This window comes from Perognathus longimembris, chromosome 2 (genome assembly GCF_023159225.1).
Source record: "Perognathus longimembris pacificus isolate PPM17 chromosome 2, ASM2315922v1, whole genome shotgun sequence".
Taxonomy (NCBI): Eukaryota; Metazoa; Chordata; class Mammalia; order Rodentia; family Heteromyidae; genus Perognathus; species Perognathus longimembris.
In genome coordinates, this window is record NC_063162.1 from 105,735,465 (window position 1) to 105,751,414 (window position 15,950).

The 15,950-nt window shown below is 36.1% G+C and overlaps 1 protein-coding gene across 1 annotated transcript in view; it reads left to right on the top strand.

The window, feature by feature from the left end:
- Rsbn1l (round spermatid basic protein 1 like) overlaps positions 1-15,950 on the top strand; it is a 43,688-nt gene that overhangs the window by 1,275 nt on the left and 26,463 nt on the right. Inside the window, exon 2 of the mRNA XM_048339877.1 lies at positions 14,285-14,401. Coding sequence (XP_048195834.1) covers positions 14,285-14,401 — 117 coding nt within the window. The remainder of the gene's footprint in view (positions 1-14,284; positions 14,402-15,950) is intronic.

Sequence of the window (15,950 nt, forward strand, 5' to 3'; positions counted from 1 at the left end):
ATTCCTCCACCCCCTTTTCCCCTACCGCCTGTAGCAAGTGACTAAAATCAGGAGCTTTGACATATTTTGGCCAGATCAAATGATTGCAAAATGTTTTAAGTATCAGTGAAAGAATGTTAAGCAGTCTCCTCAGTTTTCCTTTTAAATGTAGGTTACTCAATTTTTTGAAGTAGTCTTTCTTCAAATTACCTACCTATTTAGTTGTAGGTACATAATGTTCTGACCATATGTAGACTGGTGGAAATTAGATCTTTATGGGATCACAAGCTTTTTATTAAAAAATTTAAATATACATTGCTACACAGTGTTGCAAAAATCTTTCTGTTTTGCCTTGTGTTTTAAGGTGGGAAAAAAAAGTGAAATGTCAAGCAGTTTTAGTATTGCTGATGTAATGGTAGCTTAGATCGTGAAACAAATCTGAATTGGAGAGATTGACTTTTTCACAATGAAAAAAAAAGCTACACTTAAGTATGTGGCAACAGTGTTATTTCTTCCTTGGTTCTGGTATAGGAAGCCTTTGACATCTGAGCCAACCTTTGACATCTAAGCTATCAGTGCAGTGTACCCATAAAGATTTCAGCTTTAGAAAGCATTACTCCTAGGAAAGTGTTGCTTTTAGTTTGATTTGATGTGTGTGTGTATTAATATGAAGAGGCACTTTGGCATAGCACCTTTGTGATTCTCTCCTAAGAATATCCTTTTTTGGTCTTCTCTGTATATCTAGAAGGAAAGTAGTTTTGAGGATAGGATTTATACCCCTTTACTTAGGAATTTTAGGTGGTTAATATTTTCAAGCTATTTGTTTTCATAGTTAAATCCAAACACTTTAAGTTGTAAGGGCCTGCATTTCTGTTCATGTGCAGCTTTATGAGTCTTGTTTGTGTATTTATGTTCCCTGAGTTTTTTTGAGGAATGAGTGTGGATATTTAATTGCCAGTGTATTAGGATGACTGAAAAGAAATAAATCTTAAGGAAAAAAGAAATTCTGGCTTAAAAAATGTAGAATACACAAAATGGCATTAGTAAAACAGCTGTTAGGGAGTTTCTTGTTTTTTCTGTGAAGCTTGAACTCAGGGCCTGGGCACTGTTGCTGAGCTTTTTTGCTCAAGGCTAGTGAGTGCTCTATCACTTTGAGCCACAGCTGCACATCGAGTTTCCTGCCCATGCCAGCTTTAAATTGCCATCCTCAGATCCCAGCCTCTTGAGTAGCTAGGATTAAAGATGTGAGCCACTGGCTCATTTTTAATAGTCATTAAAAGTTGATTGACTCTCCCTTTGCAACCTCTGTGCACCTTGAGCTTAAGATCCACTTACTGTGCTTTTCATACAATGTCTAGCTAGATTTCTGAAACTAGTAAATAGCCAAGTTCTGTGTTTATACAAGTAAGCTAATAAAGCAAACAATTTATTGTCTTCTAATACTGACTACATTTTTTAATTACTGCAGATAAAATTGCAAGTACACAAGTCCCAATTTGTAATGCCATTCTCATATGTCTGTGATTTTTGTTAAAATCTTAGTGAATGGACAATCATGTGTTAGTTGCACAACTCAGTTATCTGTAGTTTATTGATTGAACAATCTCACTCAGGACAGGAAGTTAGCTATAAAGATATTTAAACAAGGAAGAGAGTCTCAGCAAAGCAAAACTAGCCATAGATACATCTTAGACCTGGCTACCTCTATTGCTATCAATCATTTAAGCTCCTGTATTAGCTTAGCTTAAAAAAAAAATCCTAAAAACTGCTTTGCTTTCTCATTGAGGATGTAACAAAGTACACATTAAATAAAAGTGTGTGTGTGTGTGTGTATATATATAAAGGGGAGGACATTTAGTATATATGAGGTATATATTTAGTATATATGAAAAGAATGACATTTAGTTTTGAGTCTAAAGTATTTTTATTAGTTTTTTTTAATCCCATAACAAAAGATGGGACAGTCCTGATAAAGAAGGATCACTGACAGTAAATTTGAAAGCTGGGAAGGATAAACAAGAAAAGTATAAAAATATGCTTGTCTGGGCCCATTGAGTGTTTTACAAACCTTAAAGCCCTAAAACTGACTTGTGTGATAGTGTGAGCCATTGATTAAAGTTAATTTGGTTCTTATAAAAAGTATAGTACTTGGGACTGGGATTGTGGCTTAGTGGTAGAGTGCTTGCCTATCATGCACGAAGCCCTGAGTTCCATTCCTCAGTACCACATAAACAGAAAAAGCCAGAAGTGGTACAGTGGTAGAGAGCTATTCTTGAGCAAAAGAAACTCAGGGACAGTGCCCAGGCCCTGAATTCAAGCCCCAGGACTGGCAAAAAAAAAAAAAGAAGTGCAGAGCTTTAAAATTTTAATTTTAGTTGTGTTTTTTTTCCTTTTTTGATGATTGAGTCCTCCCTTTGCAACCTCTGTGCACCTTGAACTTGATACCGTCTTACTGTACTTGTCTCACAATGTCTAGCTAGATTTGTAAAACTAGTAAATAGCCAAGTCTGTGTTTGTACAAGTAAGCTACTAAAGCAAACAATTTATTTTCCTCTAACACTGACTACATTTTTGAATTGAAAAATGTGACTCTGGGTGTGGTTGCACATGCACATAGTCCTAACCTGTGGGAAGATGCTGAGACCAAAGTTAGGGCCAACCTGAGCTACTTAGTAGATCTCTCTCAAAACAAAACAAACAAAAAGGAAAATGAAAGAACTGAAAAAAAAATAAAACAAACATGTACTGGAATGATTGTCAGTACAATTTTCCACAGAGGCAAATCTGTCAAACTTACCAGTTCCATTTGTTCCTGTAGACATCTCTTCTGTAGCTGTCCTTCCTGCTTAAGTCTGCATTATTTCCTGTTAAGGTCTGCTGTGTAACTATCACCTTGAGACTTTGCTTACCTGACTGGCACTTGGAGGATGGTTTCTAGTTCTGCTGCATTTCCTTTTTCTAGTTCTCGTGCTTTCTTTTTGCTTTGTTCTCTCTCTCTCTCTTTCTCTCTCTCTCTGTGTATCAGCAGTATTATACAGGAGTGCATAGGAACTACACTTTTCGATTTTATTTTTACCCTCACATTTGGCTGTTTTGTCACTGACAGATTTCTGTATTGGAATTCATTTTCCCTCAAAATGGTGTTAAGATTTAGCTTCCAATAGGATGTTGAGGAAAGTCTCATACATAAGAAAATGAGACATATTTCAATTCTTTCACTAGATTTTTCAAAATAATTATTTATTGTCAAAGTGATGTACAGAGGGGTTACAGTTTCATATGTAAGGCCATGGGTACATTTCTTGTACTATTTGTGACCTCCTCCCTCCCTCCCCCTCCCCCTTTCCCTCTCTCCCCACGAGTTGTTCAGTTGGTTTACACCAAGTGGTTTTGCAAGTATTGCTTTTGGAGTTGTTTGTCTTTTTATCCTTTGTCTCTCTATTTTGATATTCCCTTTCACTTCCCTAGTTCTAATACCAGTATATACAGTATCCAGGGTACTCAGATGAGATACAGTGATAGGGCCGGGACAACCACAGGAAGGGGACACAAGAGGATCATCAACAAAAGAAGCTACGGTTTCACATGGCATGTTGAAAGTAAACAACAGTGACATAACACTCATTTCTATAAAATGAAGTTCATTTCACTTAGCATCATCTTATGTGTTCATAAGGGTATAGCTATTGGGCTCTTGTGATCCTCTTCTGTGACTAGCCTAAACCTGTGCTAATTATTCCCTATGAGGGAAACCATAGAGTCCATGTCTCTTTGGGTCTGGCTCACTTCACTTAGTATAATTTTTTCCAAGTCCTTCCATTTCCTTACGAATGGGGCAATGACATTCTTTCTGATAGAGGCATAAAATTCCATTGTCTTTCACTGGATTTTAAATTTTCAGCTTTGAAAAAATATTTTGTGTGATCTCTTGTGTTTTTTTTTTGCCAGTCCTGGGGCTTGAACTTAGCGCCTGAGCACTGCCCTTGGCTTCTTTGTGCTCAAGGCTAGCACTCTACCACTTGAGCCATAGCACCACTTCTGGCTTTTTCTGTATATGTGGTGCTGAGGACTCAAACCCAGGGCTTCATGCATGCTAGGCAAGCACTCTACCACTGGGCTACATTCCCAGCCCCTCTCTTGTGTTTTTGTTTCTGTATTGCAGCATTTTAAAAATCAGTATCTGTTATCTCAGTTTTATATATGCATATATATTTATATATTTGTATATATGTACATATATAAGTATATGTACACACACATACATATATTTGGTCAAGGCTGGCATTCTACCACTTGAGCCACAACTCCACTTCTAGCCTTTTTTGCTGGTTGATAGGTGGTAAGAGTTTCATGGACTTTCCCCAGGCTGAGTTTGAACTATAGTCCTCAGGTCTCAGCCTCCTGAGTAGCTAGAATTGCAGGCATGAGCCACCAGTACTGGCTTATAATGTTTCTAAATTGTTTTTTCCTACATTGTTTTGGTTCCTTTAACTTTTGGGAATTCTTTCTTTTATTTGGAAGCTTTCTCTACATCTGTTATTCTAGCAGTTCTTTCATATTTAAGAGAAAGTTAACAAAACAAATTGAAAGCTCATGAACATGCATGAGCAGGACTTGGTGACTAATGGACTCCTATGTTATTATTTTTATTTCTTTTCTCTGAATTAAGAACCTTCCATTTCTTTTATTTATTTATTTTGCTGGTTCTGAGTCTTGGACTCTGAGCCTGGTGCTGTCCCTGGGCTTTTGCTCAAGGCTACCACTTGAGCCACAGTGCTATTTCTGGCTTTTTTTCTGAGTAGTTTATTGGCAGTAAGAGTCTCCTTGACTTTCCTGCCTGGGCTGGCTTTGAGCTGTGATCCTTAGATCATTAGCTACAATTACAGTCATGAGTAACCAGTACCCATCCTTTCAGTTTCTTTTGATAAAGATTCTTCATTTTTCTGTTTCTGTGTGGGTGAGATGATGGAGAGTAACTTTAGCTGCCATAGAGATTTAGTTTCTTATAGAAGTTCTGGAGGATGGAAGCCTGAGATCAAGCATACTAATATGATTTGGTTCTGGTAAGAGCTCTTTTCTTTACCTTCAAATAACTGCCTTATTACCATGGGCTCACAAGGCCTTTCACCCTTCCTTCCTTCTTTCCTTCCTTCCTTCCTTCCTTTCTCCTTTTTCTTTTTTTCGTTCTTTTGTAGTTTCTCTTTCTTTTCTATTTTTTGCTTTTAAAATTATTATTATGTAGTTGTATAAGTGGTTTATAATTTCACAAGTCAGGTTGTAAGTACAATGCTTCTTGGTTAATGTCACTCCTTCCTTTGTACTCTCCATTCCCATTCCGCCCCCTCCCCCAGTCCCTATTGTTAAGCTACATAGAGAAATATTTCTTTCTTTTCTTTTTTTTGGGGGGGGCAGTCCTGGGCCTTGGACTCAGGGCCTGAGCACCATCCCTGGCTTCTTCCCGCTCAAGGCTAGCTCTGCCACCTGAGCCACAGCGCCCCTTCTGGCCGTTATCCATATATGTGGTGTTGGGGAATCGAACCTAGAGCTTCATGTGTAGGAGGCAAGCACTCTTGTCACTAGGCCATATTCCCAGCCCTGTTTCTTTCTTTTCTAAGTACCTGAGTCTTGTAAGATTAGAATGTTAAACTATTATGACCTCATTTCATCTTACTTCCTAAAAGTCCCATCTTCAAATGTACTTATTTTGAATATTGTTAAGACTTCAGGATAGGAGTTTTAGAAAGAAAATTCTGTATCAAGGGAGTTGGTAGAGGTAGAGGTAATGAGTTTAGATGCTTGGTGAGCAAAGGAAGCTCGGTCTTCAATCATCATAAGTTTTTACTTACTCTCCCTGCTTAATCACATTTCACTTTTCTCCTTTTGTCTTTGGGATTTTCTGAGGTCTTAATCACTTAAGCCATTACCACAGACCTTTCTCCCCCGCCCCCCAATAGTCTCATGCTTTTGCCCAGGTTAGTCTCAGACTACATTTTTCCTGCCTTCATCTCCCTTAAAGTTGAGATCACAAGGTTTGCTACCATTCCCAGCCCTCTTCACTTCATCATAGTTATTTTTTTTTTTCTAAGTGCTAGATCTATTTACCCTCATTGCTTGAACCCACGGCTTGGCAGAGATCACACCAGCACTATTTCAGCTGCCGAACCTTGGAGACTTCTCAAATGGCTAGTAACTGAATAGATCCACACATGGTAATTTCCTATGATGGTCCACTATGCAAGAACAAGAATGGAATGAGCAATCTGAAATTACAGTCTGCAACACAGATGAAACTCACAAAGGGTTAGGTAAAAGAAGCCAAACCGAAACGAGTGTACACTGCATGATTTCATCTATGTGGTACAGAAACAGGTACAACTGATTTGGGATGTTAGAAAGTCAGGATAGTAGCCACCCCTGACGGCTAGAAGAGAGAAATCCTGATCATTTGTTTCTTGATGGTTACACTTGTGATCTAATTTGTACCAGTTCATAACTTTTACATATATGATACATGTACATCTCTCTAAGTGTATTATAATTTAATAAAAAGTTATTAAGGTAAAGAGACCACAAAACTTGCTATATTAGAAAACATAATTAAAATATTGTGTATTATGGAATTGGCATTACATGTGAACTGCATTGATATAACAGCTATAGTATAAAATTCATTGATTTAGAGTGATATAATCTGTGACCTAGATAGCTCTTGCAGTGCCTTAACTATTTCATGTTTTAGTTTATAGAATATTTAAAAGAAAAGTAATTTTATTTCTACTTTAGGGACAAAGCTTTTTCTGTTAGACCACTGGAAAAAAACTTCATCTAAAAAAATTTTCATTGGGTAAGAGGAAACCCAAATTACTTTATTATCATGCCTTGCATGGCTTTCATAATCTACACACACACACACACACACACACACACACTCACATTTTCCTATTACATTGTCCATTCTTGTAACTTGTTACTGTGTTATTTTATTATTATTTTTGTCACTTGGCACATGTTACTGGGAACTTTCTTAATTCTATCTTATTTAATAATAATAACTATTTGTCGGGCTGGGGATATAGCCTAGTGGCAAGAGTGCCTGCCTCGGATACACGAGGCCCTAGGTTCGATTCCCCAGCACCACATATACAGAAAACTGCCAGAAGCGGCGCTGTGGCTCAAGTGGCAGAGTGCTAGCCTTGAGCGGGAAGAAGCCAGGGACAGTTCTCAGGCCCTGAGTCCAAGGCCCAGGACTGGCCAAAAAAAATAAAAAATAAAAAATAAAAATAACTATTTGTCAAGTGCCTATAATGAGATATTGAGACCAGTGTTGGGACAAATGCATATGACTTTAATCTTCATAAAAAATAAGTGCTGTTACCTTTTTATAGAAATGAGAAAACTAAGGCACAGCATAGTTAAATAACTTGTTTTGTGTCTGTTGATCAGTTGCTGGCAAAGCTGGAATTTGAACTTGAACATATATAACTACAGAGCTTGAACTATTTCCATTGCATTATAATGCACTTAGGATTTGCTAATCCTAGCATTCTGAAGGCTCCTTGTTTTCAAAATTTTGTGTTCTACTTTTTGGTTTGCTTTACTTAAATCTGTAAAGTGTTGACCAAAGCAACCTGCCTATTTATTCTTGACTACTAAGAGATAACTACCATACAGTTTGAATATCCTTATACTATTTGTAGGCAGGATTTTTGCATTGCTGTACAAAAGATAGGATGTTACTGTGTAAGTTATTGTACTAAAAATCTACCTTTGACAAAGGACAGAATCACAGAATCAAAGAATTAATAGGTAAAGGTTCTTTAGAGATCAATATTGCTTCTAATTTTTTTTATTTTTGCTGGTCCTGGGCTTGAACTCAGGGCCTGGGCCCTATCCCTGAGCCTCTTTGTGTTCAAGGCTAGTGCTCTACCACTTGAGCAGCAGAACCACTTCTGGCTTTTTCTGAGTAGTTTATTAGCGATAAGAGTTTCATGGAGTTTTCTGCCTGGGCTGGTTTGGAATGGTGATCCTCAGATCTTAGGCCTCCTAAGTAGCTAGGATTACAGGCGCCACCAGCGCCAGGCTTAGCCTATGATTTTATAAATATAAGCAACAGAATCTCTACTGTTCTTCTCTCAGTTTACCAATGCACAAGTTTTTATACTCTAGTTGACTGTATCTGCCTAAGTCTTTCAAATCTTAGTGTTATCATATATCAGTTTTTAGTTAGGTTCATATGGACCATTCACTCTTTTTGTAATTTCTGTCTACATAGATGAACAAACATCTCTACAGCAGGAGTAAGGTTTTCTGTCTTGTGTGCCTCAATCTTGTTAAGTCTTAACCCTTCTCCAATTGGAAAGGAAGGTTTTTTTTTTTTTTGCTTGTTTTGTTTTTATGCCAGTCCTGGGGCTTGAACTCAGGGTGTGAGCACTGTCCCTGGTTTCTTTTTGCTCAAGGCTAGCACTCTATCACTTGAGCCACAGCACCACTTCTGGCTTTTTCTATATATGTGGTGCTGAGGAATCGAACCCAGGGCTTCGTGTATATGAGGTGAGCACTCTACCACTAGGCCATATTCCCAGCCCCAGGAAGGGTTTTTCTACTTGTCTTCTAAGTTTCTAGAAACCAATTCTACATTATTCCTTTTTGTACTATGTAAATATATCTACTGGTGAAGATGGTGCAGAAGACAGTAGAATTAGTACTTCTATGAACCAGGATATAAGTTAGGACCTTACATGTTATAAGCAAAATCATTTATAGTTCAAAGGATTCTTAATGTATTTATTGTTTTTAATTCCTCAAGTGTGTTATAAGAGCTTTTTTCCAGAAACTAGAAATCCCTACTAGGAGATGTCATAGTTTTTCTATCTTCAATCTCTTTTCACAGAATGTCATTGAAATTCTGTGGGCCTGTTTTTTTTTTGCCAGTCCTGGGCCTTCAACTCAGGGCCTGAGCACTGTCCCTGGCTTCTTTTTGCTCAAGGCTAGCACTCTGCCACTTGAGCCACAGCACCATTTCTGGCCGTTTTCTATATATGTGGTGCTGGGGAATCGAACCCAGGGCTTCATGTATACGAGGCAAGCACTCTTGCCACTAGGCCATATTCCCAGCCCCTGTGGGCCTGTTTTTTGTTTTTGTTTTGTTATGTATAAAATGAGGGAGTAGATGAAGTCTCCATTTTCCTATGATAAAATTAATTTTCCTATGATAAAATTTCATGGAAACTTCTGGCAGCTTTTCTACTCTAATACTTTTGTGTATGTTTGTTCGTGTCATATTTCTCTTATAAAAATATTATTTACTTTACATCATGATTTCTCTAGTTTGTCCTCTGTTTTATCCTGGGGATAGCAAGGGTATATATAAACAGAAAAACTATTTCTTGTCTGTAGAAAATTTATAATTGAATTAATTGGAAAGATAATTAGCTGAAATGTAAAGAAACTATGGTTGCTCACTTTTTCTCTCCTCCCCCCCAGACCCCCCTTTTTGTGTTACTTCTAGGGCTTGAATTCAGGGCCTAGCTGTTTCTGCTTAAGGCTGGTGCATGACCACTTGAGCCACACCTCCACTTCCTTTTCCTGGTTCTTACAGAGAAGAATCTTAGGGATTTGTTTGCCTTGGCTGGTTTCAAACTGCAGTCCTCTGATACTAGCCCCATGAGAAGCTAGGATTATAGGAAGCTAGCTGCACACTGTTTCTTATGATGTCTGTTGCTTTTTTGTCTTCGATGCTTATAACTAGTAATTTTTTTTCCCTTTAACCTTTTTCTTCTGATGTCCCCTGAGAACTTCATATTAAGCACCAGTTACATGCCAAACACTATTCCAGAAGGTAACAAAAATGAGATAAGGTATAGGATATCTGCAAAGGAGTTTGAACAAACCAACAGTGAAGATAGAGCAGCTTCACACAAACCAGTTTAAATCATGAAAGAAGGAGGAGTAGGATACAATTATTTCTAGTTGGTTCAGAGCAAGGAGTACTTAATGGAAAAGCTGAATTTCAAGTAGATCTTAAAAAATATTATTTTTCAGGTACAAATTTCCATTGTTTTGTACTATATGTTTCCTTTTAGCATTATTTTTTACTGAATTTACAGATCTTTGTAATAGTTGAAGAATTAAACAGCTTTAATAACATTATTATCTTGGCTGGTTGAGTTGGCAGGTGGCTAAATTAATCTAGAATGCCTTTATTCAGTAGCAATAATATTGAAGTATTTGAGTAATGAGTTACATAGATTAGTAATAGAAGAATGGACTAAAAAAGTTAGTCTTGACTATAAAGATTCTTGGACTGCATACTGTAGGTATTTTCTTTTTTTTTTAAGTAGATAGAGGTGAGCTGGAGTTGTTTGTTGATTTGTTTTTAGCAGTGGTAAATGACAAAATAAACGTGTTTTTTTTTTTTGGCCAGTCCTGGGGCTTTTTTTAACTCAGGTCCTGAAAACTGCCCATGGCTTGTTTTTGCTCAAGGCTAGCACTCTTGCCAACTTGAGTCACAGTGCCACTTCTGGCCTTTTCTGTATTATGGTGCTGAGGAATCGAACCTAGGGCTTTATATATACAAGGCAAGCACTCTTGACACTAGGCCATATTCTCAGACCCAACACAATAAACTTTTAGTATGTATTTTGGTCACTGTGTTTAGTGGATTGTGGGGAGGGGAAAACAATAGGTAGTAAAGCCCCTTCTCCCAAAAGGTAATGAGTATCTTCTATATTGGTAGGGACTATTGAAAAGGAAAGAAGGATAGGGCTTTTTCAACAGAAAAAGAGAAAACGTATAGCCTGGTCAAATTGTTTTATTGGGGAAAAGTAAAGCTTGCAAGTATTGAAGTTACTGAGAATATTTGTATTGGGATATTAGAGAATGTTGTATAACTAACATAAATAGGGAATTGGAAAGAAAACTGGAACCTCTTTTATATTAGAATGATGATAATTCTGGTGTTAAGTATATCTTATGGAGGTGAAACTGTGGAATTTGGCAGAGATTGGGATGGGAGATAATTTGAGAGGTTTATTTGTCTTGCACGTACAATTTAAATCACAGGAAATATATAGCAGAGAGATCCATGCCCAAGAGAGTAGCAAATGTGTACATTTGAATAGCAGAATGAGGGAATAATCAAGATAGAACAATACCATTTCACTGAAACATAAGGAGAAATTTGAAGAAGAGGTCAGTGTTATGGTGCAGGAAGACAGCTGAAGAGCACTTCTGTACCTTGATGAAAGGCTGTGTTGAGGAGAGGATATGATAAATCATTTCCTTCATTCACTGTTGATGAGATCTATCCTTTGTGATGTTATCCTTTACCTCCCTTTATTTTTCTTTTAATGTTGTCACTTTGTGGGTCTGTTTTCTCTTCTACTTCCCCATTTAATTCTGATTTCTTTTTCTTCTGTTTCCTGCTTGCTCTTTGATCTGTTTCCAGCAATACATTTTTCTTGGCTGGATGTGGGATGGGAAAACAGGGGGATGTCAGTGTTGTCACTCAGGCCAAATGATTACATGGACTGTGGTGTGACTTATGACTCATCCTGGACTTACAAAACTATGGTAGTATGAAGCTTTAGTGTTTGCTGCAAGAATGTATTGTAGGGCTGAGGTTTGTGGCTCAAGTGATAGGACATTTGGCCTCTCAAGCATGAGACTTTGAGTTCCCACCCTAATACTGTGCCCAACTCATCACAAAAAGTATTATGGCTGAATGCCTAATATGGAACTCCAGTAGAATTTCCAACATAAATTTAAAAAATTGTTGTAAAGGTGGTGTACAGAGTGGTTACAGTTACATAAGTTAGATAATGAGTACATTTCTTTTTGAACAATGCTACCTCTTCTTTTATTGTCTCCCAGCTTTTCCCCTCCCAACCTTCCCTCCTTCACAAATTATATAGTTCATTTTCAACATAGTGTCTAGTAAGTATCATTGCTGCATTAGTTTACCCTTTCCCTTCCATTTCTGTGCTTCCCCTTACCCTCCCCAAATCAGATAAACTTACATACAAGACAAAAGATATAGAAATAAAAAACAGCAACAAAGGGGCAAAAAACAAAACAAAAAGGTAAAATAAAAAAACCTTGTTTCCATTTTTTGGAGATCATTTTGGTAAGCATCATTTTATATAATCATATGCACCTAGCTATTGAGCCTTTGTGATCCTCTCCTAAGACTGTCCTCCTTTTGTCTCACTGTTTGAATGTTTAGAGTCCGGTTTAATTTATTATGTGCAAGTGTAATTTTTTTGTATTTTACTATCCAGTGGATTTACCTGTAGATTTATAGTCATATTCTAATTTTTACAGTGAGAGAAGCCATGCAACCGGTTTCTTTGAGTATGACTTACTTTTCTTAATATAATTTTTTCCATCTCTCCTCCAATGTAAATTTTAATGATACTTTTACTTTTAAAAAATCCAATGCTGTACATCAGTTTGATAATAAAAGTTTGGAAAAAAAAATCCAATGGGTCTGGGAATATGGCCTAGTGGCAAGAGTGCTTGCCACGTATACATGAAGCCCTGGGTTGGATTCCCCAGCACCACGTATGTAGAAAACTGCCAGAAGTGGCGCTGTGGCTCAAGTAGTAGAGTGCTAGCCTTGAGCAAAAAGAAGCCAGGGACAGTGCTCAGGCCCTGAGTTCAAGGCCCAGGACTGGCAAAAAACAAAACAAAAAGAAGCTCAGGGGTAGTGCCCAGGCTCTGAGTTCAGGACTCAACAACTGGTAAAAAAAAAAAAAAAAATAAAAAAAAAATCCAGTGAACTTTAAAAAAGATCTTGATACTGAAATATGTGGTTTAATGAATCCAAAATATGGTATTGGGTTTGTATCGTTTTCTTAAAAGCTATTCAGTCTAACCATATATGTATATATATAACATATATACACAAATATACATATATTTATGCATATTCAGAATAAATATATTATTGTATCTTATTTCTTTTTTTTGTTTTCTTCTTCATTAACAGTGACATATACCTTGATATATATAAATGAAGTAGAAAGCACTTCGGTAATTTGAATACAGGGAGGCCATTTGGAAAAACTAAGATCATTTTTGTTAATAGCTATGTGTTGCGTGTGTATTACATTGAGCATTTAGCTTTTTTTTTTTTTTTTTTGGTGTCCATCTTTGGGCTTGAACTTAGGGCCTGGGCCCTGTCCCATAGATGCTTTGGCTTAACTAGTGCTCTACCACTTGAGCAACAGAACCACTTCTGGCTTTTTCTGAGAAGTGGCGCTGTGGCTCAAGTAGTAGCATGCTAGGCTTGAGCAAAAGAAGCCAAGGACAGTGCTCAGACCCTGAGTCCCAAGCCCTAGGACTGGCCAAAAAAAAAAGGTTGTACTTATAAGGTATTAATGAATAAAACTTAGGATATTTTTTATTAAATCACATAGATTTAGTTTTTGAGAATTTAGCCATTAGTAGTTTATAGCTATGAATGGTAGGCATCAATCTTATGTGGCTATTGAACAATTAGAATGGTAAAATTTAGGTATTTGAGAAGTAAAATACCCCCCTAGGTATTAAAATCATCTTATGAAAAAAATAAAATATTTCAATTGTTTAACCCATGTTGGAATGATGCTTTGAATATATTGTCTTAAATAAAATATATCATTAAAATTAATTTTTCTTATTTCTTCATACATACCAATTTATTTACTTTCCTGAAGTATTTTAGGATTATTTTTGAGTGAGCATACATTTGTAGTATTCTTTTTACACTTTAAACATTGCTAATAGAAAATTTAAGTTTGCATATAGTGTTCTATTTTTTTCCATTTTTTTCTCTTTATTGTCAAAGTTATGTACAGAGGGGTTACAGTTTCATATGTAAGGCAGTGAGTACATTTCTTGTTCAACTTGTTACCTCCTCTCTCATCTTCCCCTCCTGCCTTCCCCCTCCCCATTTCCCTCTCCCTCCCATGAGTTGTACAGTTCTTTATACCAAATGATTTTGCAAGTATTGCTTTTGGAATGGTTTGTCTTTTGTCTCTCTAGTGTTCTATTTTTGTCCCATGGTGCTGGTTGAGACCTAATCTAATCATTAAGTGATTAGGAACTGGATTAGGATAGTATTTATGGAAAGGAAGTAAGGAGAGGTTGTAAAGAGATTGTGCAGTATCCATAAGTACTGTAACATTTCTGTAGTTTACAGAATATAGTTTTTGTGTGCTTCCATTATGGCTTTGTAATAACCAATTAGCATTTGAAGGCAAGAACTGTGTTACCATTTTATGAGTTTAATAACTTTAATTTTTTCCTTCATTTTGTATTTCAGATAAAGTCAAGGAAAAAATTAAAGATAGAGACAAAGAAAAAGAAAGAGAGAGAAAGAAACATAAAGTAATGACTGAGATCAAGAAAGAGAATGGAGAAGTAAAGATTTTGCTAAAAAGTAAGTTGATATGCAGTAATTTTCTATATTAGAGTGTTCAGTGTATATATTAGCTAAGTGATTAAATGAAGAAATGCTCTTTGGTACTTTTTTCTTTTGCTGAGAATAAATATTATGGTGAAGACATTGAAAGCAAATTCAGTATCAAGGAATTTTAATCAGCATGGTAACATTTCTTTCATGGTAACATGTCTTTAGTATATTTATTGAATCACTAAAGAGTTCTAAAGGTTAAATTTCACAAAACTATTCAAGTCTGCTTTTGAATTATTAGTATTTATCCTGTTTAGGTAAATGAAAACAAAAGGCTAAAGCCATGGTTTAGCATTGATAATGATGGTGAAAGAAGTGATCTTACAAATACTTGATTATAATTACCATATCATAGTTTAGCATTCCAAGGGAACATTTTACTCTGAGGAAAATCTGAAAGTATTTCTCTATTGAATGGTATGTTTTTGCATGCTTGAGAATGTTATCTTTTTTCCTCTGTTCTTTCCTATTATTAAAATTGTATTCAGTTGCTCTCTATACATGGAATAGGGGAAAAAAATTGAGGAGTTGATAGTAGAGTAGTATGTATAATACAACTCATACCATTAAGTCTGAATGTTTACTAGAGATAATTTGTGCTAGAATAAAAGTAAAGAATGTTTAAAATTGACTCAGCAAGGGAAGACTTATTGGCATTCATTTGCTAGATAGCCATTGGCCATTTTATCAAGTAGACAGTTCCTGATCAGAACAAATTACTTTGATTAATTCATCATATTCATCATCATAATTCATATTGAATTTATGTGTTGGGAAACATTTACACAAGAAAAAAGGTTCTACAATGCTGCTTAAGCAACAGAATAACTTGTTAATTTTTATAGTTTAAGATATAGTTTAGTTAAGATAATTTTATAGTGTTGGTTCTTTGTTTAATTTCATTGTTTTCATGTTTCTAAATGTTCTTCAGTTGTACTTCGTATATAATGTTCTGCTTTCTACATGTCAAAATTTTATTTTCTATAATCTTTCAACCTTGAAGAAATACATCAGGGCTGCTTTCCTTTTGTTCTGTTTCTTTTGCTCTTGTGTTTTATTTGTGATGTCTATTTAGATTGTAAGCCTTGGAGGCAGGAATGGAATCTAACCACACTAGTGATATACAGCAGCTAATGATTAAAACTTGAAATATTTACTTAATTGTATCCTGTTGGTTTAGTAAAATACTCATGTTTGCTGATTAAATCAAGCATTTTCTTAAGTCATTTTCTTAATCATTTGGATGTGAAGTAATACAAGTTTCAATCACTTGAAAAAGAATCTGTGTCCTAGCAATACTTTATAAAAGATCAAATGTCTTTGGTAGGATAGTAGATTCTTAACATACCATTAATGAGAATGATGTGAATGATGTAGGAATGTATTTATTGTACAGTGGAGGTAAGTAATAACTTTAGTAGTGCGTTACAATGTTGTGAAGATTATTGCTAAGGAAGAGTATGGTGTCTAGCCTACAGATACTCGGTAATTGGACAAGAGTCTTATAAACATGTTT